Source organism: Aythya ferina (genome assembly GCF_964211825.1).
Source record: "Aythya ferina genome assembly, chromosome: 8".
Taxonomy (NCBI): Eukaryota; Metazoa; Chordata; class Aves; order Anseriformes; family Anatidae; genus Aythya; species Aythya ferina.
In genome coordinates, this window is record NC_140304.1 from 4,677,402 (window position 1) to 4,703,355 (window position 25,954).

A 25,954-nucleotide genomic window follows, 5' to 3' on the forward strand; every position below is an offset into this window, starting at 1 on the left:
AGGTGATTAGTTTCATAAATCAGTTTTCAACAAAATCATTGTACAATGACCTGGGAAATTTGACCATTGGAGACCATTAAACCACAGTAGAAGTATCATTCAAGTAAGTTTATAACTACAATAAATAATGACAACAAATAAATTAGAAAGCACAAGGAATTTAAACCTTCATTTCGGGAATCAAGGTAAATAATAACTGTTGAAAGCACCATTTTGAACTTTTTTTCCCCAAAAGGTACCCCTGTGAAGTATGTTTTTGCAATCTCTTCTGCATTCTTCATCAGTGAAGAACTATTTCTTTCAGTTTCTTACACCTTACAATTGTAGACTAAGAACAACCATAATTATTAAATGCAGATATAAATATTCATTCCTTTCCCAGGAAGAAATGAAACTGTTCCATGCAATTTTAAGCAGTTAAATCATGATAGCTGCATCCTGGCAGGTATAAATGTTTGGAATTAAAGGAGTTTTGCACTTCACAGAAACTAAAATGTTGCTGGAAATAAATTATCATGCTTAATTTTCTTAATGGTTTCTCTCATGTTCTCATATATAATCTCATATTATATTTTAGAGTTAGCAATACAATATCTTTCAAGGCTTTTTAAATTCTTCACACCTCTCTCTCAGTCTTCTTGGGGTCCTCCTGAGTTTCAGGATCCCAATTTATAAATAAGGCTAATGTTCTGAAGTCATCTTTTCCTTAGAGAGATAATTAATACATAATTTTCTGAAGAGCTGCAAAGTAGGATATTCAATCATCCCAACAGGTGCATCCCTCTGAAAAATACTGTCAATATTGTCATGATTTGGGGAAAGTTGTTTGTTTGTTTTTAGAAGTAAACTGAAGCAGTGATAATCATATCAAGGAGAGCTTGGAGGGTTAAACTTTGTACAAATAGCAGTGTACATACCTGTACTCTGGATGCTGGCAATCTGATTGCTCTATTTCAATTTTTTAATAATATTTGCAGGGGCTAAGTAACAAAAATGTTTACATATCCATTCAAACTGAAAAAGTGAGGAAAACTTTCTTCCTAACAAGTAGGTAGATATAACGAAAGTGGAACGTCAAGTCTTTTCATGCAAATATTTCCTTACAATAACTGCAGCAGGTCTGCCTTTTAGAACATCCTTTACCATCATGTTTATTCTATTGTAATTTTACATTGCATGGATTACAGTCGTTTAGTGAACATTTCTGTGTTCAAACACGTAATCATTCTGCTTCATGTTTACAGTGTCTTTTGCTACCAGAGTTATTTGTAAAGCCTGGTTATACTGAAATCAATTAACCAACAAGGTATAGCCAGGCAAATAATAATAATTTTAAATCATCAGGATTACTTTCTGTTATAAAGACAGCATACAATCATATTATAAAGCTTGAATAAAGGAGAATCTGGTCCAACACTTTCATATTGAGGATTCTTAACTGTTCTCTGTTAAGGAAAATTGGCAGAACTTGACAGGTGATGCAAACAGTGTCACACAATGTGGCACAATGCACCCTGGTGCATTACGAATTCAATCCCTTTTTAGGGATTCAATCCCTTTTTTCCTTTAAAAGAGGATTCTTTCCTTTTTCTCTCTTCTGCATAAACATGATCACATTTATGTGCTGTATTTTGAAAGATTAACTTCTCTTTCAGTGATCCACATAGAAATTACCTTTCCCATTCATCATACAAATATGCAACAGTAGTGACTAAAACACTGTATGAGGCTTTTTGCTCTGATTTGTAGTTTCAATTTAAATTGCCATATTCTTCAGGACTAGATTTCTATTGGGATTAAGCAATTTACCTGATCCATCATACCTGATTTTCTGAACTATATGCGTTTTCAGGTAGAAAACTAGAAATCTTTTTAAGTGTTTTGTGCAGAAAGGAGGCATTAGGGTTCCAGTCTCAAAAGATGTATTTGTTCATGCATACTAAACCCAGTATCAGACTATATAATCAATACTTATTGCAATCTTACACTTGGCAACTCTCATTTGTAGTGGAAAACAGACGATTTAATAGACATTGCCTTAAAGCCATGAAATATCAAAGAGGCCCTGGGGATACGATTCTGTTTTCAAGGATGTTTAATTATATCACAGGATTATCAAAAGCTTTTAGTTCTTTTATGTTTCATTTTCATGACTAAAAAATGGACCACAAACATAAAAATCACATTGTCACTGACAATTCAGATGGGAATTCACAAGTGTGGCTGTAAAACAACCTCAAGTTCCTCCCATGTAATCTGATCTCCCCAAAACTTCATCTCCAATCGTGAACAAGTTTAAGAACAACTTACCTCAAAGATGTGGTGCTTTCAAAGATTTTCCATGACTCATTGCTTTCCGCACAAGAGAATAGATAAGTTACAAATCTTGTCTGTACTACCAAAAACATTTGGAACTCTCACGCAGGCTCCAATGCAACGTCAGTCTAGTTCTAATTTTAACCTATGCTGAGAATAGAAGGTATCATATGAGGCACTTCTGCAAAACCCCCAAGCATTTACCACTCTTCACATCTCCCCAGTTTGCTGAAAATGGCTAGACTCCCATACATTGTTTATGAGATTAACAAAAATTACTAATTGTGAACAAAAAGAACAACATACTTGTTATGACACATAATGAAAAATAAGCAAGTTTTCAATTCAAAACGGCAATTACTTGTTTTACTCTTATATTGTTTAATAAAATTATAGATCACTATTTGAGATAAAAGTCAGAAAACTGGATCATGCTAACCCACATTGCAGATTATAAGGGTATAAAATATGAAGATGAAACTTAACAAATGTCAGCCATTTGATTGCAATCCTCTTTCAGTAGAAAGAATTTTCAGTCATTAGGCTTTCTTAAACTATTTAGATTCTACTGTTACAACACAGAACTTTATAAGAAAAAAAAGGCAGGGGTAAACCCTCTCCAGACCATCAAAAACTACCTGACTGCTAATGCCTACATAAAAAAGATACTGTTTTAGCTTTCAGTCTTCAAATGTGTATTTTTCATAATTTTGTGTGTTTGTTTGTTTTTGATGGAGCTGGGGCAAAGTTATGCAAAAGCAAAAATGATATAACAGCTTCTTTCGTAATAGGTATTTCTTCTTTCAGTTCTAGTATATGTTCAATCCTCACAGTATTTTTATTTTTTAATACAAAAAATCGTAACTTAAAGTCTACTTAATTTCTTCTTCCTTGGAAGAGGTGGATAATTAGAGTTAGACTAAAAAACGCTTCCCTTTTATTGGAGTTTTAAGAAATTTCACATTTCTCCTGTGAACAAAAATCTTCTATGAAACATTTCAAGATCACTTTATCACTTTCTATTTTACACTTTTGTTGTCCCATTTCATTTTTTGCATGATCATAACACTAAGAAAAAAATACACTGCTCAGACTGGACCCTTACCACAACAATATACTTGTAGGAGAATAGCCTTTAGGCTGCGTTCTTTTAGTAGTCTCAAGTGCAGTAGGTTCTCTAAGATAAGAAGAAATAGAAGACTGAGCCACCTGTATAGGATTGCCTGCATGAAATTCACAAATAAAACCAGTATTACTACAATTCTTTGTGGCTTTAAAAAATTTATTAGGAATAAATAAATCTGATAAAAATGAAATAAGTGATAAGCACAACATATTAGTCAAACATTGCAAAAAACGACTAATATAAAAGACCCTTATACCACAATAAAAATATAAATAGCACCTTACATGTATACTCTCCACCTACATTACCAGCTTTCCTCTTGCTCAGTCTCAGCATCAAGGGTAACAGAGATTCTACCTCTGGTAGCTTGTGTCTTGCATCTTCACAGCTAAATACATTAGACTACTTTGGTCTACTATTTTGGAGAATGCTCCTGTAGAGACAGTTTTTGATATATCTAAAGAAAGGAGAAAATGTCCAATTTGCATATTAATTTTTAAGGCCATGTAACTGTCCAGCTTACATTTCTAGAAGGCATTTATATCCAACCATTTTCTTTGTATTTCCTGTTAAATACAGCTATAATCCTTACCATCTGTTTAGTTTACCTTAAAGAAACATTACTATTGTCTGTTCTGAAGGCATTAACTTGAACCTGTTAATTACTTGACTTGGATCTCCGTTATCCCACATAGTATTTTTATAATACTATTTTTTATACTATTTTTTATACTATATTTTTTATACTATATTTTTATACTATTTTTATAGTATTTTTATAATACTATTTCTTTGTTGTATTAGAGTAACCTGTCAGATTCTAGTATCTGAACATCAATAACGCAAGATGGTGAAAACTTTTAGAACACATTCTGCTTATTGTCAGGCTTATCTAACCACAGAATAACTAGTAAGATCCTTTTTTTTTTTTTTTTTTTTTTTTTTTTTTTTTTTTTTTTACAGACATGCTTTCTGTAAGAAACAAAAATAACTGGAAGGAATTTAAAGATTGCAACTACTTACAGCCTACAAAAATACAGTATATTCTAGACAGTTTTAAGGCCCCGATAGTTATCATTAAATGTTATCAGTAAGCATTTGAATAAGTGTGCCCTCTTCCCTTTATCATCTGATAAAGAGTACCTGTGCATATAATGCCAGGAAAAAGTGGAGTACCAAAAGTTTTGAGAGGTTAGTTAGTTAAATAACAAAAAGCTCTCTGGACATCTTACAGCAGAAGCATAATAGGTATTTTATTCGTGTTTGATTTTTGCATAACTTCTTTTGGGAATTTGGATATTACCTGTTAAAATAAATTTATGTTTCCAACAAAGAACAACTGCAAGCTTTTCCCTTCAAAACCGGTTAATCAGTTTAAAAATATTGCAGACGTAGATCGATCAGTGATTCATTTAGACCAGCCTCATGACCATATGTATTACAAAAGGCAAAATAAAGACAATCCATCACCACATTCAGAAGTCGCGCCATGACCTATTGACAGCTGGCTGTAGAAGAAATTACAGCACTACTAATTAAAAGAAGTAACAATTAATTGATAGACTGATTTAAGCTGTTGAGAACTTTTAACCACATAAAATTGTTATATAATGTAAGTAGCAAAGGGCATGTGCTAGCCGAGACAGCTTTTGTAATTCTTCAGTCTAATATGAAAAATTTAGAGGCATATTCTAGCCATGGTTTCCTTTATTTAAGGTCTAGCAGCATTGAAGCAGGGTTCTCCAAATAAGATTTCCACAAGTTAGAAAATCGGGCCATTGTAGCTCCATCAATAATGCGGTGATCAGCTGACCAGCTCACATTCATTATCTGTGCTTTAAATACTTCACCTTTTCCATTAAACCGAGGAAGAATCTAAAAATCAGAGAAAGGAATAAAATAAAATAAAATATGGAATATTTTAATTAACAAATTTGTAGTTTTATTGTTCATTTGTTAATCTAAATTCAAACATTTGACTAAATTAGGCAGACAGGTAACAGTAGTGCCATTCAGAAATGAAAGAGCTTCCATCATTCTTTGTGCTGCAGATGAGACTATATTGTGAACCTATATAAGAAAGAGCTGTATCCTGTTTCCACCATCCTGGAAATACTGAAGTAGTGAAAACCTTTTTTGACTCAAAAGCCCCCTCCTGAGTAGTTTCTTTCACTGATAGCATTCAAAATGACAATGTCCCTAAAGCATTCCCTGAGCAAAAGGATCACAGAAAGAACATACGAAAAGTAAATCTAGTTAATATTAAGTCATGTTCAGTATTGATCTCAAATGTCTACATTAAAAACTTAAATCCCCAAATTCAGAAAATAAGAAGTTGCCTTAACCATACAGAGTTCTGTATAGATTCAGCCACCTGAATCTATACATTCTAATTCTAATAATCTAATTATAAGCATTATTAGAATACTTTTTCAGTCTCAAGTTCTCTCCTTGATCATAGCAAGAGTGCTATGGCCGTGTTGCAAAACTTATAAAAATATAATTTACGATATTTACTAATAACTAGAAGATTAAATATATATGTGAGTGAATATAACAGAATTCTAGAAAATAAATCTGAATTTTTGTCATAAAAGACTTCTACTGAAACATTTGGCATCTCTGGCCAGCCATCTAAAATTACAACAAAACTTTTCAATCACAAGCTATGCGTTCATATAACAGAAAGAGGTCATGTTTTTGTGAATATATATACACACACAATATATATATATACGTGTGCACACATGTATATTTATATATATATATATATGTATATATGAATATAAATAATATAAATATATCTAAGAACATTATCATTTAATATGACCTTAGTTCACTAGAATTAAACACGTCACTAAGTTAATATACCTGTATCTTTCCAAGTGCTCCAATAGCTACTTCAGGAGGTAGTATTACTGGTTTGGCGTAAGTGCCACCAATCTAAAAAAGAAAATGCTAGAGATATTATCAGTTAAAGAATAATTATATAATTTATTTGAAAAGGTTGATTGTTTCTAGAATGAATTGTTAATCATTTTATTCTTTGCATATTAAACTTTAATTAGAGTATTAATTTCAGAAGCAGTTTTCAGGTTACATTCTCATTTTTCTGGTACTTACTGTGCCAATATTTGAAAGGGTGAATGTTCCCCCAGTGAGGTCATTTGTTCCCAGCTGGCCAGCAGAACCCAAGGCTTGGAGGCGATTTAATTCAGAAGCAATCTCAAAAACACTGCAGACTTGAACATTTTTCACATTTGGGACAATTAAACCTTGTTCTGTGTCCATAGCAACTCCAATGTTGTGCGAAGCCTACAATAAGTTTCATTAACTGGATATTAACATAAACAGTCAACGTAACACGTATTGCACACAAAAAACACTTGAAGAATGCTTTCAAAATTATATATATTGGCAATAATATATATACGCACGCACAATAAAATATATACATATTTTTAACCAAGGAAGCTTTCTCCACATTAAGCTCCTCTATACTATTTTGAGTGGAGGAATGGACGTAAATTTTTAAGAATTAGCTTTTCACATCTGCAAAGTAAGTCCAAACTGATTTTTGTGGGAATTTCACCTCCAGGAAACACAAAATCTGGAATCAAGTTTGCACTGAAAATATTTCATGTTTTGTTACCCATACAACCATCTTTAAAACGACTATCAGTTTAGAAGAGAACACTATAATACTATAGAACACTATAATATGAAAAATGATTAAAAAAAAAAAAAAAGGAAAGTGAGTTGTCTTTCATTTTGTAGAAGAAATATGTAAGGATTCGTCTATGAGAGTCTGACAAAACAGCACAACAGGAGCTTGGAGCTTCAGGACCTTTTACCATTATGTGTATTATATACAGTACTTTACAAAACACACATTTGTTTTCCAGAAATATCCCACCAGTGCTTTGTATGAAATTTAAATGTTTTATTAAATTTATCTTATGAGTTTAATATGTAAGGGTTGAGAGTCAGAACAGTAGAACAAATGTGTCATTACTAAAAATTACTGTCACTGGATTTCAGATGTTCTCATTTGAATTGCTTGGTCCATCTTCAGGTGAAAACTAGGAAATCATTATAGTATGTATTTTTGAGAACAAACCCAAATAAAGAAGTAAAAGTAACTTTAAAAGTAACATTAAACAAACCACAGAAATTAGATGTATATTGAACCAAATCTAATCTTAGACAGAATCTAGATCCTCAAATTATTTTCCAGCACAACACCAATTGGTGGTTTCACACCAATGGACAGTTAACCTCCACCACAATCAATCTTTCACTCCCTCTCCTCAAAAGGAAAGGAAGGGAGGAAAGTATGATGGACAGAAAAAAAAAACTCACAGGTTGAGATAAGGATAATTTCAGAAAGAAAAAAAAAAGCAAGAGGTTCATGGAAGCAAAGAAAGAAAAAAAATATTTTCTACTTCCCATTAACAAGTGATGTTCAGACATGGCTTAAGTGGGGCCTCAATACATGCAGCAGTGTGTCAGGACAGATGTTCTCTTAACAGGAGCCCCCTCTTCTCCTTCCCCTTTTTCAGATTTTATTGCTGAGCATGACTTCATGGCATGGAATACCCCTTGGCTGGTTTGGGTCTGCTGCCCTGGCCGTGTCCTTTCTCCACCTCTTGCCCACCCACAGCCAGTAGGCTGGGGAGAGGGTCTTAATGCTGTGCCAGCACTGCTCAGCAATGGACAAAACCTCAGTGCGATAACAGTGCTGTCCCAGCTACAAAAACAGAGCACAGCTGTGGGGAAACTTAACTCCATCCTAGCCAGAGACAGTACACACTATAATTTTAGTACAAGTCATTACAATTAGGTCAGACGTTCTGAAAAGTCCTCATTAGCTGTTAGCTTGGATTTTCTGTTCACAATTTTTATCAGTAGTTTACAAACCTTATATGTGACGTTTTGACAGCTTTCATCCAAAGAAGCATTAAGAATGGGATACTGCAATAATCCTAGAGAAGCTGCCTGTTAAATATAAACAAGAAATAGATTGTCATACTTTGTATCTCAGAGAGGTACATGGAAAGCAAGAAATGGTGAGAGAATTTAGATTGGTAACAATTTGGTTCTTAGTGCAATAAAACGTGGCTTCAACTCTCCTAAGCTCTTTGTGTGTTGATGCTTCATCATGATTAGGAAAACAGAACAAAAACTTCCAGAAAACAAAGATAGATGAAACAGACATATAAAAGATAATCCCTTCATGAAATATAATTGAAATTGAATCAGCATTTGTAATTTCCTGTTCAAGAATTCAAATCAAATAGCCCAAGAAAAAAAGTTACAAGATGCCTCAGCAGCGTCATTCTGAACTCCCCACTTAGATGATTATTATTTCAGGGACTATTAATGCTGCCTAAAAAGAGCAGGAAGATTAAGAGCTTATTTAACACTCCAGTTGAAATAGCATTATCCTAAGTTTTAGACTAAACTATACATTCAGCCTTCAGTGATGACAACAGTTGGAAATGAAACATGACAACTAAATGAGTACAAGTGCCCGGTCTCCTGAACAAGAGAGGACACAGACTCAATTCACCTGAACAAAAGAGACATACTCATTCACCTGAGGGATTCATTACCAACAGACACCAAATCAAAACAAAATTAAATTGTGTTCCACACGTGAGGTTAATTTTAATGGAGCTCACTAAAAATACCAATAGTTTGCTAAATTTGTTTTGTTTAATTTAAATACCCAGTGATGCTTACCCCTTTCCTAAGTAATACTTTGTCTGCTTTATCTTTCCCCATTAGTATTTCAAATAATTTCCATGGTATTATCTAACCCTGGCTACAATTCCAACACTAAATTGATGAGCAGTTCAATAAACAAGAAAAGCTGATACTTTTCTTGTGATCTGTGATTTTTCAGGTGATAGAGGTGCTCCAACCTACAACAATAATCGATCAGAAGATTTTAAATCTTCTTAAAAAACAGCATTAGTACTTCAAATAGCCCTCTACTGGTTGTCTCACCTTTATGAAGAAGGGCATAAATGAAAGCTTAATTCCACGAATTTGTGCTAAAGGTTTCATCTCTTCTCGCAACTGAACAAGCTGAGTCAAGTCAATCTCATCACAATAACCAAAGTGAGGGATCTTCAAAGCTGCATTCATAGTCTTTACCATTGCCTTGTGAAAACCTGGAAAATATTCACTGACTTCATACTCCAAGAAAATTAACTTCTGGGAAGTTACGGTGAAATTGCAATTATTTGTTTATGCTAAAATTACTAAACTTTAAAAAAAGCACAGGATAAAGTCCACCTTAGGGCCAACAGTTATTCAGCACACACAGCTCAATTTTTACAACTTTATTATTTCGGATCATATTACTACATCTCTCTCCTCTGTATATTTTTGAAATCATAGTGCCATAGTATAGTGATCTGCACTATTTCTGCACTATTCGCTCTACAAGCCAATACTGCCTGAAAGGCAACCAGAAAACTTTTTTTTTTCTCTCCAATTTGCAACCCAAATCCATCCAACCAAAACATGAACAATTATTTCATAAATATTCATTGAGTAACTTTTACTGGTAGTCTACTGTGAACATCACGTCAAGACTTCATGTTTCATGAATTACCTGTTATAGGTTCAGTTTTATCTTTTCCTGAAAACACAACCGGTCTGGAAACAGGTACAGGAATTTTGCGTGCTTTGTCCTTTGGAGCAGTTGGCACTGTCTCTGATTTTGGCAGTGGTGGGATAATTTCAGCCTTTGGTGAGGGAGGTAGAATAGCTCCCGTTTGTTTGGCCAAATAATTGAGTATGTCTTCCTTAAGGATTCTGTTATCTTTCCCTGTTCCAACAACTTCACTCAATTTAATCTGAAAAGTACATAACAAGCTATGACACTTGCTTTACAGAGATATAAAAATATTCAATATTGTGAGAAACAGTTCATTATTCCAAATATTAATCCAACATGCCTACAATTTCCCTCCCTTCCAGCATCTTGTAGGTTCTGTGCACCTGACCAACCAGGATATGACCCCATCACAGAACAGGGAAGCAAAACAGGACACAGAGCGTTGCCTATGAAATCAAGCAGCTACGAATCCTAGGCAGGATTTGGACCAGACATGCCACTATACAGCAAAACAAATGATTTTCTGGTGGTCAAGGACACCTCCATTTAATTAGAACAAAAGCTAAGTAACCATAAGCTACACTACTTATGAAATTGTGTGCTATGCTAATTACAAAATTCTGTGAAAAAATAAAGCTTTAATTCTAACTACAACTTAGTAGCATTTTACCCACGATCCCTAAGAATACATCTGTCTCTGCAGCAGCCAGGTGACACTTTCAGTAATTTACTAGGTACTCAACTTTGCTCAGATCATCTAAAAGGCCCTGCAAGGTGTCTAACTGCATATTTAAGGAGGGACAAATGCTACTTACCTCTTTATTACATGATCAGTGGTAAAATATTAATTTGAAGAAAATTAGTTGTCACTTAAATTTCTCTCTATTGTGGTGCATTTTTAGGAGAAAAATTAAACAAGCTTTCAAAAACAGTGGAATATTCATAGATTCACCAAAAAAATATAAAGAATTTAAAAAATCCTTAAAGGACCACCTAGTCCATCCCCTGCTCTTACACAAATCTGGAGAACAGAACAAACTACCTAAAGCTGAGAACTGATTTTTCTCTCTTCCCTCCTTTGTCCCAGAAATCCATTTTGATACTTCATTCTTTTTTCCCCTCTAAAAAGGTTTTCTAAAACCTCTACCCGAGAGCACCCTAGCTTCATTTTAAGCCCAGTAATTATTTTCCTATACGTCATAATGATCAGAAAGCATCATTCTCTCCATTGCTACATTTTTTACGCATTTGAAATAAAATTTCAAATAAGTCATTTATCACTGTACTTTCCTCTAATCAATATCCTCTCAGTCAGTCAACTGATTTATAAAAGAGGGATAAAATGTGGCCGGATGCAATTCAGCAAACTTACATTGTTTTCCATAGCAAGGCGACGAACTGCAGGCGTTGCTAATGTTTTGTGTCCTTTTATCTCTTGGTGCGTGTGTTCTTCATGAGACATAGCAGGTGTTTCAACAACATCTTCTTCTGGGGCAACACCTGAAAATAAAATGAAAAAAATAACTTTATTAGACTATTCTATAAGAATTTGATAGATTTCAGAATTTAAATTTGATTTAAATTTTCTAACTCAAGAAAAAGTTAAATGGACAGTGAACACTGTCCCAGATTTCTTACAATAAAATAATAATAATAAAAAAAACACAACAAAGGAAATATTACCTATCCCTCACATGAGATACTGGGGAAGGGAACACAGTGCTAAAGACTGTTGCTTGAGTTTTCAATAGGAAGTAACTGGTCATTGAAGTTTTAAATTTTAACACAGCATCACAACGTTTTCCAGTTAATCTTCTTGGCTTTACAGAACAAAAAGTCAATTTCACATTTATCATTTTCAGGAGGAAAAAGTAAACTCCCCTGTTAATCTGATGGTTTATGACAACAAAATACGCAATAGAAAAAACTGCTTGCAATACCTTTTGAAGCATCAATTTCAATGTCCACTAATGGTTTTCCAACATAAGCAATTTCATCTAAGTTGTAATGGAGTTTCCTAATGATGCCATCATAACGACTAGTAATAGTAACAGAAGCTTTATCGCTTTGTACTTCACAGATGCTATCGAACTGAGAAACGCTATCACCTTCTTTTATATACCTAAAAGAAAAGACATGTTAATATAAACATAACAACTGTTAAAATCCACTTTGTGTATTCTTTTGATAAATTCAGTTATGTATATCTCCACAACGTTAAATGCATTCCAGATAAGATGACAAATCACACATACTGGATACATTGGCTATATACCTTTTGCCAGATGTCACACAAAAATGTTTTTTGAGCAGTGCCACAATGTTTCAGAATATCACCACATATACAATTTTTACTATTACTTTAGCTAAGCAGAGTTTTTTTGGCAGATAATAAACCATGTAAAAATAAGAATAAGCCTAGCTTAGTTTGAAGCTGAAGAAGTCTGTTTTGAGTTATCAGGATCAGTGTATCATCAGTTTCAGAACAGAATCTAGAAGCCGGAATCTGTCTCCTACACAGAAATATTGCACCTGTGTGTACAAAGAGTGAGACATTCTAACACTGCCTTGCTCCCTCTACTGGACACTTTGTTTTTGCTTAATCCAAACATCACCGGCTTTCTAGCAACAATTTAAATGTTTAAATATTTCGTTAAATTTAATGAAAAAGGGGTAAAAGATAATTTTACGTAGATTCTCTAGAGTTGTATTTTTTTTCTAAAGTACAGCCAAGACCTTCTGCACCCTGAAAACACTAAAGGAAAGCCTATGAACAGGTGCAGTTAGGGCACCCCATTCCCTCCACCCATTTATTTCCCATTTTCAAATGAAGCAGATTACAAATATACAAAACATAAAGCTTACTGTATGCAATGAAAACAAAACTTGAAAAACTTCACAGAAAACACTGTCAGGTAAATAACTGAATTATTGACAATTATCAATAATACTCAAACTACTTGCTGATTTCTTAGTATATTTCTTATATATACGAAAGCTTAGCTTACCATTCTTTCACAGTCACCTCTGTAATCCCTTCTCCAATATCAGAAAGCTTAAACTGGACAATTTGGCCACACGAAACTTAAAACAGACAATAAAGAAAAACAGCATGTTTAATATTAAATATAAGACAGAATGATCTGAATGCATTAAAAATGGTCTATATACCAGCATATAGAAGTCTCTAACATAACATTCATAAAATAGCAAAATAAAATAATTTTATTATGAAAAAGATTACCAGCAGATGTTCTGAATAATCGCTGTTGATGACTAAACTTGAAGGCAGATTTGTCAAACACGCACACATATTTTGATTTTACAAAGCGAATGCTGCTGCACGATCTAACGTGGTGAGCACAAACCTGGGGGAAAAAAGTCTTAAGCGTTAAAATATTAGACTGAGGAGACAGAGCTCATTTAATAATCTTGATGCAACAGCAGTAACAAAACAGTTTAACTGTAATTTATATAGAGAAATTCTTATGAAAACACAATTATACCAAATAAGTACTGAATGTATAATAACCATTAAATTAGCATAAGCTTTGCAACGTCTTTAACTTCTTTTACTAACACAACACATGGAGAGATTAAAGCCACAGTAACATAATCAATTAACAAAAATCATGACAAGACCTGAAGAGATTCATAGTTGCTATAGTTTCTCTAAACAATTGGTTTCATCAGGACACACACAAAAAAGCATACATAATAGCAAAAACATCAGCCATTTGGAATATTCTCATGCAGAACAAATGCTGGAAAGGTCCCCTAGACTGTGGGAAAAAAATCAGCATATTATTCTTTGATGGTTCTTATTCCAATCAAAAGGTGATCAGAAGTGCAAATTGGAAAGGAAATTCACACCAGAGGGCACAAACAGTTGCCCTTTTATTTCTGTTATTGTATAGGAGACAAACATCTTCAAATAAATTTCAATTGCAATTATATTTATCCAGGAATCAAAGGGTCAAAAAATCTTCTGAAAGGTTATTTATGGAAAACTGTCTGCTTTAAAGCACCGTGAAATCAGTCATGATTTTGGTCAAAAGCAAAGCCAGTAGCACTTATATTGAAATAAACAGGCATTTTATCATTAATCTCAACAGAAGTTAGTTCAGACCCTTTCTTATTTAGTAATATTTCTTAAATCTAATTCTGGTGTTATGTTGTCTTGGGTTCTGTAAAATTCATAAAAATAAAAATTATCTGTAGATACTATCTCTAATTAATTTAGAGATTAAAAAAAATCAGGTGCTACAATGTACCTCAAGTAGCTCACAACTGTAAAATTTAGAAATTATCTTCTTAGATGAGCCAGAAAACAGGACACCTGTATGGGAAAGTTCATTTAAACTTTTTTTTAAATATCCTTTCAAATAATATAGAGTATTATTAAACTTCCTAATTGCCCTCCCACCCCCCAAACCGTTGAACTATTTGAACTATATATTACACATTTACAATATAGATTACCCCCAAATCTGTACAATTCTGAATTGACAGTGTACATTTTCTATAGTATTTGATCTAGCATTGCAAGTTACATTTAATATCGTCTTTTAGAAACAAGTATTTATAAAATACAAACTCCGGTAAAGGACACAGCAAAGTCACATTGAGTTACTTTGCATCTGCCTGCTACCAAGATTGCATCTACTGATCTAGAGTATTTTTCTAACTCCTATCATGAACAAACAGTAAATCCTTTTTGTTAGTTCTCCAAATAATTCTCCCTGGAAAAAAAAAAAGGCAAATGGTAATTTAAGTGATGACAAATCCTATTGCATGAACACACTTAAAATTTTAATTCAATTCAAAATTGGTATATAATCTGTCTTCAGAAATCTATTTGCTCCTATTTTTAATTTTGTATGTCTGTCCACATGGTTACATTTTTTTTGTCCAACAAGATCTTTTTGTCCCAAACTTATAATAAAACTTTTCTCTTTATATAAACCTACATGGCAACCATTCAGTATTTACCTGTGAAGATGATCACAAGGAGCACATCAAATCTCTGAACTATCTCTAAGTGTGAAGTTTCATAATGCTTCCCATGTGATTTTAACATCTGGTAACCACGTAGTTACTACCAAGCAGGTAGCGAATTAGCAATGTCTCTGCCAAAACCCAGACTGGTTTTGTTACAGAAGTTTCAATGCTATTTCGATTTACATCTGTAGGAATCATTCAAAACTGCTGCATTTCAGAGAACTTAATTATTTTGGTTTGCAGGTTTTGCACATTATCTAGCTGATGTGCTAGTATGTTAAAGCAATAATACAGTATCCAATCTCTTCATAAAACAGTATTCCTTTCTAACAAGGTAAACAATTTTATACCATAAAATAAGAAGACCATGCTTGTATTCAGTATTTAATCACTTTAATACTCCTTGCTGCATAATGCAAAGTAAGGAAATAATAAGAGCATATAAAAGACAAGATTAGTTCTAACATTCATCGCATACCCATACATATTCATGCAAGTACTAAATGTCAAAAAAGTTAAACAACCTATGGATCTTGGTATCTGGAAAAATAAAATAATAATAAAAAATCCCAAGTAGCAAAGTACTAGCAGTTATGCTTCTGTCACCACTATCATGCTGTATGACAACCTAAAGGCAACGCTTTCCTGGGCATCTTTTCAAGGAGCAGTTACCGTCAGGAGAAGGGACTAATGGTCTGCTCCAGTCTCTCACTGGTATTGAGGAGGTATCAGCCACTGTTTTGTGGATGACCTGAGACTTGTGGCTTGAACCAAGGCAACACACAAGCTGTATGCTATTTGGGGAAGAACTGTCTTGCCCCGTCTAGTTCAATTTGCACTGTTCCCATAAGAAGCAGCCTACCGTGCTTTTCTAAATCACCTCCAACCCTAGAGATCTACTGCTGGCTTCAGAACAAAGTGTTGTTACACAGCACGCGGGTAACAGAATACCTGATGAAGTAACACTCAATTTCAAAGTCATATTGAGTATGCTGTGCTCAAAGGCAACTATTTCGTATTAAAGGATATTCTTCTATGGAACTCTTTGGACTTGCTGTCATATTGAGTCATTTTTATTGACCATTTAATTATCTTGGATGTGTTTCGCATACATCTTCTGTATTTCCGAGTATAAAGTTACCTACACGCTAAACCAACAGCCTTACCAGCATATTCCCGAAGGACATAATTCCTTGCCTTAACACTTGGCACCCTGCCTGGCCTCTAGCTAACTGTTATTTCTCCACCATTTAACCCAAGATCGCCGGGCTCCTTTCTTACTTACTAACCTACAGCCTCCACGAACCACCACAACCTGTCTCTCTTCCCCTTGACAACCACAAAAAAAAGAAGAAAAAGAGAATATTCAAACACAACACTTCAGAATTGCAATAAGCATCCTTTTTTTTTTTTTTTCTTGGATGTCGCCAGACGCCCGCCGAGCGCCAGCAGGCTGCGGGCGGCCTGCCGGGGGAGCACGGGTCCCTCTGGCAGCAGGCGCTGAGGCGCCCCGCGGGCGAGGGGCTGAGGGGAGGCGCCAGCCCCCGGCGGCGGGGCCTTGGCGCGGCAGCCCCCGGCCCGTCCCTTACCAGGCGCCCCGCGGTCCGGCAGCCGCTCCGCAGCGCGGTCACCGCCGCCATCTTCGCCCGGCAGCCGCGGCCGCCGCCCCGCACACCTCCCACCCGGCAGCCAACCCGCGCGCAGCCCCGCGAGCCGCAGCCAACCGGGCGGCGGGGCCGGGGCCGGGGCCGGGGCCGGGACTGGGGCCAGGGGCTGAGGCAGCGGCTGCGCTCCGTGAGGGGCCGGCGCGGCGGCACCGGCACCCAGCGCCCCCCAGCTCCCGGGGGCAGCGCGCAGGGTGCGGCCACTGGAATAAACGTCCCCGAGGGGCCCCGTGTCCGTGTGTGTGTCCGTGTGTCCGTGTGTCCGTGTGTCCGTGTGTCCGTGTGTGTGTGTGTGTGTGTGTGTGTGTGTGTCCTGAACGATCCCTGCACCGGGACGGGACGGGGCGGGGTGGCTGGGGCGGGCAGGAGGGCGCTGTCCCCGCCCGCTACGCGGCCGCCCGGGCGCTGGGACCCGGCGGCGGCTCCTCAGGCAGCGGCGGCACCGCCCCCGCCCGCCCGCTCTGCGCCTGCTCCAGCGCCGCCGCCCGGCACCGGCACCGGCACCGGCACCGGCAGCGGCATCAGCACCGGGCTGTGGGCGCTGCTTCGCCGGGCTCTCGCCGTCCTCGGGGCTCGCTGCGGCTCCCCGCGGCTGCCCGCCATGGATGGGGACAGGGTGGAGATAGACGGCGGCATCATGGAGGGGGTGAGCATCCGAACCGGGCCGGGCCGTGCTGGGCTCCGCTGGGCTGCGCTCGCCTCGCCTCGCCCGCGGGCGGCGGGTGCGGGACCGCAGCGCTGACGGCGCCGTTCCCCCCGCAGGGCGGGCAGATCCTGCGCGTGTCCACGGCGCTGAGCTGCCTGCTGGGCCTGCCGCTCCGCGTGCGCCGCATCCGCGCCGGGAGGAGCCAGCCCGGACTCAGGTAACGGCCCCGAAACGCCTCCAAGGGCAAAAACCGCGCCCTGGCAGCGTTTTAAGCGGCCTTTCTTTAACAAAAAGTCTTCCTGTGGCTCGCTGGCGTGGAGGGACCGAGTGCGGAGGGAAGCCAGAAGGTAGCAGGCCTGTCCGAGCAGGCAGAGCCGCGCTGCGCTTTGCTTTCTGCCCTCTCCTCCCTTAGGGCAGCTTCCTCCCTCCCCCTGGCCCTGCCTTGCTGCCGGGAGCGGTGAGGGCACTCCCTCTGCCCCCACCTGTCAGGCAGCGCAGCCTTAAAAGTGCCTGAAAACTATTTTCAAAGGTAAAGTAGCCTGCGTGGTGTGAAACAAAATGTAATTAAGATCGTATAATGCCTCACTGAGACATTAATCACTGAGTATATAGTATATATATCATATACACCATACAAAGTGTTTCATATTCTATACAAAACAGTTCCTATGCTGTCTGTGTGTCCCAGAGCAGTCATTTGTATTCTGTACGCTACCAGAAACATCAGACACATTACTTGCATTTCTCATCTTGATTTAATAACTGGCATTATTCTGCCTAGAATTGTGCTCCTTCATTAACTCAGTTAATTAGTGACATGCTTTTTGACTAACATCACATTTGTAAGACAAACACGGAGGTCAGAATCATCATTTATTTAGGATGAGTTTTAATTACAACTAAGGAAAACCGATCCCTTAGCATTTTTATATATGTGTAGTTGTGTAGTTTTTCAGCTTAAAAAAAAAAAGATTATTGGTCTTTAAACGTATCCAGGAGAGATATGAGCTTTGAGGTAGTTAGTTTAGGCTTACTGAAACAGTCTCGCTTATCCATGCTACTGTTTCATAACTGCCTTGAAAGTAGTCTGTAGAATGGTATACAGTGGGTTTTGCTGTATTTCCCGATGGTTTTCGTGTAAGGAAATTCATATATTAAGAGGGGCTTGACAGTCAATTAATAATGAGCTTTACTGTCTTAACAGCCTGTTAGGCTACTGAATAAAATCATAGCTCAAGTTCTTAATGACATCTTCAAAATGTAACAACACAAAAAAAAGATTTATTTATTTATTTATTTTCTCTCCTATGTAAACTACACAAGCAAATGGAAATGCAAGCACTGCAGGAGAGATGCACTGAACTAACTGTTAGCTCTCTTATGGCTCTGGGAACAGTTAATCGGCTTTGGCTCCAGTTCAGTATTGCTATCATTATACCACTTTGCAGCATTATCCCATTACATTTTTGTCATTTATCATATTAGGACAGTGACTGTTGCAGCTCGTCTGTCTGTCCTGACCCTTTCTATTGGAAAACACACCAGGACCCTATGAATTTCAGAATGATCAGAAAGCTACTCCTTTAGCTCCTCTGAACTCAGGAGAAATGTAGGAACCAGATTTGATTTTCTGATCCTTGTTTTAAATTGGCAATTGATGTTGACTGATGTATTAGTTGATGTTTAGTTGTTTTTTGTTTTTTTTTTTAATGTAACATGATTATGTAGTCTATTTGAATGGATCTTTAACTTCGTATTATGACTTTAAGACCCCAGCATCTGTCTGGATTGGAGATCGTTCGAGATTTATGTGAAGGGAAGCTGGAGGGTGGAGAAATTGGTTCAACAGAAATAACCTTCACTCCTGGGAAGATCAAAGGTGGAACCCACATAGCAGATACAAAAACAGCAGGGTATGTCTTTGTACGTGGATAATGATTGACAAGCAACTGCTCTTAACTGCTTTTGGTAACTTTAAAATTGTCACAAAAGAGGTGAAAAAAGAACGTTAATACGTGGCTAATGAGCCATGATCTGTGCTGTCTGCTACCTGTGAGCAAAGCTCCTGCTATGTAAGCAGGATATATATTGATAAAGTATATAATTACATATAAATTGTTGAACAAATATAAAAGTTGAACATTTGGTTAATGTTAAAAAAAAAAAAAAAGATGCCCATGCACTTAAAAAATTATTTTCTTCCATTAGCACATGAAATGTTAGGTCAATGCATCAAATTAGATAGGTATTTCACAAATGCAAAAATACATTGCAAAGGTATTACATATCTGATGTTGAATTAGTACATTGATTAATGTATTAATATATTGATTATACAATGAAATATTGAATTAGTCCTTCTTATATAATAAAGTCAGTTTTAAGGTTGTACGTACGCACATGGTGGTGCAGTATACTAGTCTTTTGGAACTTGGGCCATATTCAATCAGCTGGTTTTTGTCCCTGTGTTTCTTCCATTTTGTTTTTCCTGTATTGAATCCTTTGTTCTAGGAATCTGTTGCAAAAAAGTAGAATGGGTTTAGCTGTGAACTTGAAAGTGTAAGCTAGGGTAGGTATAAGTTAAGGTTTCCTTTAAGAGAAATATGTTTCTGAATTGCGATAGTATAAACAACTAAGCTGATGTCTTTTATGTCTTTTACTTAAACATAATGCAGAAAGGCTTGAGTAGGCAACAATGCAGAAGAATTAATAAAATTAATCACAAGTGTGTGTCATCAAAAAAAAAGTATAGTTCACAAACATGAAACACCCATGACATAACTGTTTCACTTACTTTTGTAAAACTATTTTGAGGTTCATTATTATCTATGGAATGTGGAGGGATTCAGTAACAGGAGAATCATGTATCTCAAAGCATATTTTCTATGCCCCTGAATTTTCTTGTGTGAGATGTTGAACAGCCTCTAAGCAATTTTGCGGGTTTTTATGTATTTTATTATTAATTAAATATTAAAATTTTAAAATTGCTGCCTAAACCTTTCCTGCTTTTACCATCTGCTGTCTAACCCTGCAGTTTTCACAGTACCATCAGTATACTAAGGAAGCATACGTTACTTTTACTTCAAACAGGAATATTAAAGGTACAATTATTGTGAAACAAAAGTGTTTATGTTTAGGCTTGCCAAGAACATGAAGTTTTAATTAGAATTATTTTTAAGAGTAATAAGTTTACTTTATAGATAATGTTAAAAATCAAATACTTATTCTCTGTAAAGTCATTTGCCCTCTGTGTGTTGTGATTCTACACAGATTGTGACCGCATGACATTTGAGTATCTTGTAATTGCTTTTAGGAGCGTGTGTCTGCTGATGCAGGTAGCAATGCCCTGTGTGCTGTTTGCTGCTTCCCCATCAGAACTTCATTTTAAAGGTGGGACCAATGCTGAGATGGCTCCTCAGATAGACTACACACTCATGGTAGGGAAAAATTCCTTCAACTCATGCCTATATATGTAATATAACTATCCTACTTCTGTTGCTCTTTTGCAAGTTTATTTGTAATTATGGAATCAAGCATGGGAATATTACACTATCCGTATACCATATGTATACAGCAACCAATGCTTCATGGAAGTCCCTGAAATAATGGCTTGTCTGTTTGCTTATAATTACTAAAGCAAAATTCACTTAAGATATATTCTTTATTCTAGAAGCTCTGTGAATTGTTATTTGTTCTCTTCTCAAAAAAGAATCCTTTAACACAAAGCATTATTCAGAATACAATATGGGGAACCTCAAATAAGCTGTATGGATGAGACTGCCTATCTTTTTATAATGTAATTGAAATTTTTGTTTTGAACTTTTTTTTTTTGAAGACTGAATGAAATAGTGGGAAATGATAAATTCAAATTAGATTCACTGTGTATTTTTATATATGCTCGTTTTTAGGTTTTCAAGCCAATAGTTGAAAAGTTCAATTTCACATTTAATTGTGACATAAAAAAGAGGTGAGTTACAGTGTCGTGTGGCAGAAGCAGTCCTTACAGCAGTGTGTGAGCATGGAGGCACACGCAAGGTGCTCTGAATCAATCTAAGGGCTGAATTTATCTTACATTAACTATACTGTATTAGCGGCCCCTGTGCGGACCATCACTGTATGACGAATGTTATGTGGTTCTTCCCTGTCTTTTCTTTTTCATTGCTGAGCCTTCAGCTATTGTTTTAATGTTTCCAGAGAACTAACCCCTGAGGGAAGTGCATGCTGAACAGTCAGTCCATTACTGAGCTTTTTCTGGGGTACCAGTTAAGTTAGTGTTAGGCAGTTAATAAGATCTGTATTTTGAGGTAATGCTATTGGAGAATATTCTTGTATTACAAAGATTTCTTAGGCACACCAACAAAATTGATATGTATAGTAACAGAACATGAGAATGTATCACAGAATATACAAAGAGGCTTATGGTTATTTTCTGGGTTTCCCTGTGATCTTTACATTTAATTATATCTGATTACTGTTTGTAAACAGGGGCTACTATCCTCAGGGAGGTGGTGAAGTTGTAGTCCAGATGTCACCAGTCAAAGAGCTGAGCGCAATAAACTTAACAGAACGTGGCACCGTGACAAAGATATATGGAAGAGCGTTTGTTGCTGGAGCACTGCCTATAAAAGTGAGTGCTGATAATAGCTGTGGTGGTATCCAACTTCACAGATCTATATAAAATTGCATGTAACCTCTCTAGCACACCTCTACTGTTCCTGTACTCTGCAGTCACATATAAGCCAAGTAGTTGTGTTAAATGGATTGCATTATTCAGGCCATAAAACAGAATTTTGGATTTCTAAAATATTGTTATTGCACAGGGATATGGTAGCAGCTAAAATAGGAAATAACAACAGTGTCTGTGGTATCCTTCGTGTAACCATTCAAAAATATTTAGTATCTATTGAGGGGTATCATATCTAGGTATAGTTCATGTTTCTGTGAATTATCTGAAATCTGAAATAATGGCTGTTTTTCATAGATTCATGGCTAAACTATGGTGCACTGTAATAGAAGACAGACAAAATCAGACTTCAACTATTGTTACTGGGATCAGACAGAACAAGTTAAGTTAGCCAAAAATAAAAAAAAAAATTAAAAAAAAAGATAAATTTGCCCCTTTATGCCTCCTCCTTTCCATTATTTCTATCCTATCTGTGTTTACAGAGAATGAGTGTTGGAATCTCCTCAGGGCTCCATCTCACACACAGACTAGGAAGCAGAAAAGGAAGGGAGAGGAGAAACTGAGCTAGTTTTTGAAGAGTGCTGAGTTTGGTCTTAAAATCTCTGACCCTATGAATATCACAAGGATAGGATAAGCTTCATCTGCCCCCACGTGCCTAAGTTACATCATTTAATTAATTAATGTTTCTACCTCTTGTTAGCTGGCAAAAGACATGTCAGCAGCAGCAGTGAGATGCATCAGAAAAGAAATCAGAGATCTTTACATTAACATTCAGCCTGTTCGAGAACCTGATGATCAAGCCTTTGGGACTGGAAGTGGAATAATGTAAGACAAGCCTAAACTTTCTATTAATGCCTGTAACGTTACTGGTTGATTAGCTAGATCTTGATTAATTGTCTGATGAAGTGTAATGTGACTGATCTTGTTTTTAATACTTTTTCTGCTCAGCATTGTTGCAGAGACATCAACAGGTTGTTTGTTAGCTGGGTCATCACTTGGCAAGAGAGGTAAGAGTTGTATGGAATACATCTCTTTCAGAATCAACTTAGTATTCTATTAAGTAGAAATCTGAAGTATAATCTGTTCAAAGATCTGATGCTTTGAGTGTTGCATTTTTAAGTGGATGTTATTTACTAATAAGGGATAGAGGAAATGAACAGATTTGAAACTCAGTAGATAAAATATTGCACTTTGTATTTCTAAGCTGCTTTTACGTATCAAGAAAAAATTACAAAATTATTAAATTCACCTTTTATCAGAAAGGATTGTTAAGGATCACTGAGTTGAAAATACTTCTGGACTTTACATACAGGTTCTATGGTTTACCTCTGAAGGTTTTGTTCAGCATTGAATCTAGATGTGCATCTAGATTAAAAGGAATAGATGTGCTTTTGATCTACATGGTTTGAATAAAATGTTTTTCTGACTGTAAGTGGGGCCATGTGCTTCCCAGTGCTTATGGAATATGTCATCATAAGACAGGAGTTTTTTCAAGAAGACATTTGAGGCAAGAGCATGGAAATAAAGTTTAAAAAGTTGTTGTTTGCTTCTTTGTTTTCTCTAGTTTTTATGTGCTAAAAATAATTGGCAGCATCCTAACTTCTTACATTTCTCTGTTAGGAAAAAATTCTGACAAGGTTGGCATTGAAGCAGCTGAGATACTGCTGAAGAATCTTAAACATGGTGGAGCTGTGGATGATTCTTTACAAGACCAAGTAAGGCTCCTATTTGTGTTTACATGAAGGTGATGTAGCAAGAACATTTATGTATATATTACTTGTAAATAATGTAAATCTGAACAGTGAAAGAACGGCACATAGACTTCAAACTTGGATTTTATCTCCACAAGTAGGCATGGCTTTAAATAATTAATTGATAATCAGTCTTGAGAAGTTTCCAGGTGTGGTACACATCAGTACTGGTTCACATCAGTAGAATTAGCATACTACATGCAGTTCTTAGGAACCACAGATGCTTCTGGTTTTGCACACATCATTAAATAATAGGTATAAAATATGAAGTAGTAATTCGCTTTGGTGCTGCATGTATAGGAGTAAAAGTAGCTCCCTGGTTAAAGTTATTGGAGAACATATTATCTAGGAGGTATTCCTGTCTGTCTGGTGAATATGTCATCATAAAGTGTTATATTTAAAAACCTTTTCTGAGTTTTTCTCTCCACACAAAGGTAGTCTTGTAATCTGGAGTCTGACATGACTTTGGGGAAGCCTGAGGAATGAGGAGCAAAGTAAAACATAATAACACAAATTCTAGTGGCAAACTTGACTAGTAGTAGCCCTTCTGTAATCAGGCATCACATTAGTAAATTCCAAGCTTCTTGAGCTTTGGATCACTCTTAACACTCAGCAGCATGAACTTTTATGATATTTGGCAGACAATGTTTTTACATTTACAGACTTCATGGATTTTTTTATATATATATATATATTTTTTTTTAAATCAGTAACTTCCTAGGATCTGAAGAGGTATTTAATAATGACCTTTTCCCCCTCTTTTCAGCTGATCATTTTTATGGCACTAGCAAAGGGGGTGTCTAGAGTGAAAAGTGGACCAATTACACTTCATACACAAACTGCTATACACTTTGCAGAACAGCTAACAAAGGTGAGTCCAAAACTTCAGGGATTTTATCCTCTCAGTTGCATTCCAGTAACTAAGAAGGGTGCAGTTTTGTAGATTCACACTGTTTTATGCAGGCAGTGTGAACTGAATTTTGTCATTGAGGGTAAGCATTGATAAAATAACTGTTACAGTATTTATGGGGGAGTTTGCCAGTATAAATTAAACATAATTTAGAGTTTAATGCCTTTAGAATTGTTAGATACTTCTACCACCTTTAAGTTAATATTTGTAATGAAATCAGTAAAATCTGTAATATGTATAAATTATTGGACATCAGATATTGAAAATTTAAACTTGCATATAACTGAATTTGTGATGTATATTTCTAATCCTGTTTTAGGCCAAATTTACTGTGACAAAATCAGAAGAGGAAGATCCCAGTAAAGATACCTACATCATTGAGTGCCAAGGAATGGGGATGATAAACTCAAACTTATAGGGTTAAAAAACAACAACAAAAAAGCAAGCTAGCAAAAGCAAGCTTTTTGCTAGAAAAAAAAAGCAAGAAAACTCAACATACCTCAGTGATGCATTGCACTACATTTCAATAGATGTCTAATATGCATGTGAACAGGAGGATCCTTCTGTCACATCTAATTGATTTGATTTAACTTCAAGGATGATATCAAGTTTTCCCTTGGTGTGCTGAGAATCTGTGGTGCGAAAAATGGAAATTAAATTTTTATTTTTTTTTTACTTTTTTTTTTCTATTATCAGCAAAATGAGTACAGATAGGACAGCAAACAGAATACAGTGCATGTACTCGGGCATCCAAGAACATCAATTAGAAGCTCTAAGAATTCAGATTCATCAAAGCAGAAAATAACTGTTTCAGTTTTGGGAAAAAAAAATACCTAGATGATACATTCTTTCCACTTTAAAACATGTACATTTTATTTCTTGGGATCCTTATGTTATGAGGAGCATGGAATGAAGTGTACCATCAAATCTGTATCTCTGTTCTTCCCTAACAATTTTGCTTAAATCATATATGAGGAAATAAAAAAAGCAATAGCACCAAACAAGTCTGGTATTTCTTTTTGCTATTAACTCAGCAGGTTGTGTTAATAGGAGATTGATATAAAGAAAGTGTTCAGAAATGTAATTTCTTTCCCTCAGTAGAGTAAGAACACTCAATGCATATAACAATCTTATTTTAAATCTTCTCTTTTTATCAGTTTTATAAAAATCTTCTCAGACAAGCTTAGAAAATGTACAATGTTACATCCCAAATAGAAAAAATACA

General features: G+C 36.2%; 2 protein-coding genes and 1 long non-coding RNA gene across 3 annotated transcripts; 2 read left to right on the forward strand and 1 right to left on the reverse strand.

Moving 5' to 3' along the window:
- The first annotated feature begins 3,580 nt into the window (after positions 1-3,580).
- Positions 3,581-4,561, forward strand: LOC311440421. The gene is made up of 2 exons (XR_014695395.1): positions 3,581-4,136; positions 4,214-4,561. It is a non-coding gene; the product is annotated as an uncharacterized lncRNA (long non-coding RNA).
- A 109-nt stretch (positions 4,562-4,670) lies between these two features.
- On the reverse strand, positions 4,671-16,851 carry DBT (dihydrolipoamide branched chain transacylase E2). Its single transcript, XM_084527302.1, has 11 exons — positions 16,664-16,851; positions 13,318-13,441; positions 13,082-13,157; positions 12,014-12,195; positions 11,446-11,573; positions 10,068-10,311; positions 9,455-9,621; positions 8,363-8,440; positions 6,566-6,757; positions 6,314-6,385; positions 4,671-5,317 (listed from the first exon to the last, which is right to left on the reverse strand). Exons 1-11 carry the CDS (start codon positions 16,712-16,714, stop codon positions 5,150-5,152), a joined length of 1,482 nt encoding a protein of 493 aa, XP_084383428.1. The 5' UTR covers positions 16,715-16,851; the 3' UTR covers positions 4,671-5,149.
- Positions 16,852-17,172: 321 nt separating this feature from the next.
- On the forward strand, positions 17,173-25,730 carry RTCA (RNA 3'-terminal phosphate cyclase). Its single transcript, XM_084527326.1, has 11 exons — positions 17,173-17,384; positions 17,501-17,601; positions 19,154-19,297; positions 20,698-20,821; positions 21,293-21,351; positions 21,870-22,011; positions 22,769-22,893; positions 23,017-23,075; positions 23,689-23,783; positions 24,586-24,690; positions 25,049-25,730. The coding sequence occupies exons 1-11, from the start codon at positions 17,340-17,342 to the stop codon at positions 25,145-25,147; spliced, it is 1,098 nt and encodes a 365-aa protein (XP_084383452.1). The 5' UTR covers positions 17,173-17,339; the 3' UTR covers positions 25,148-25,730.
- The last annotated feature ends 224 nt before the right edge of the window (positions 25,731-25,954 follow it).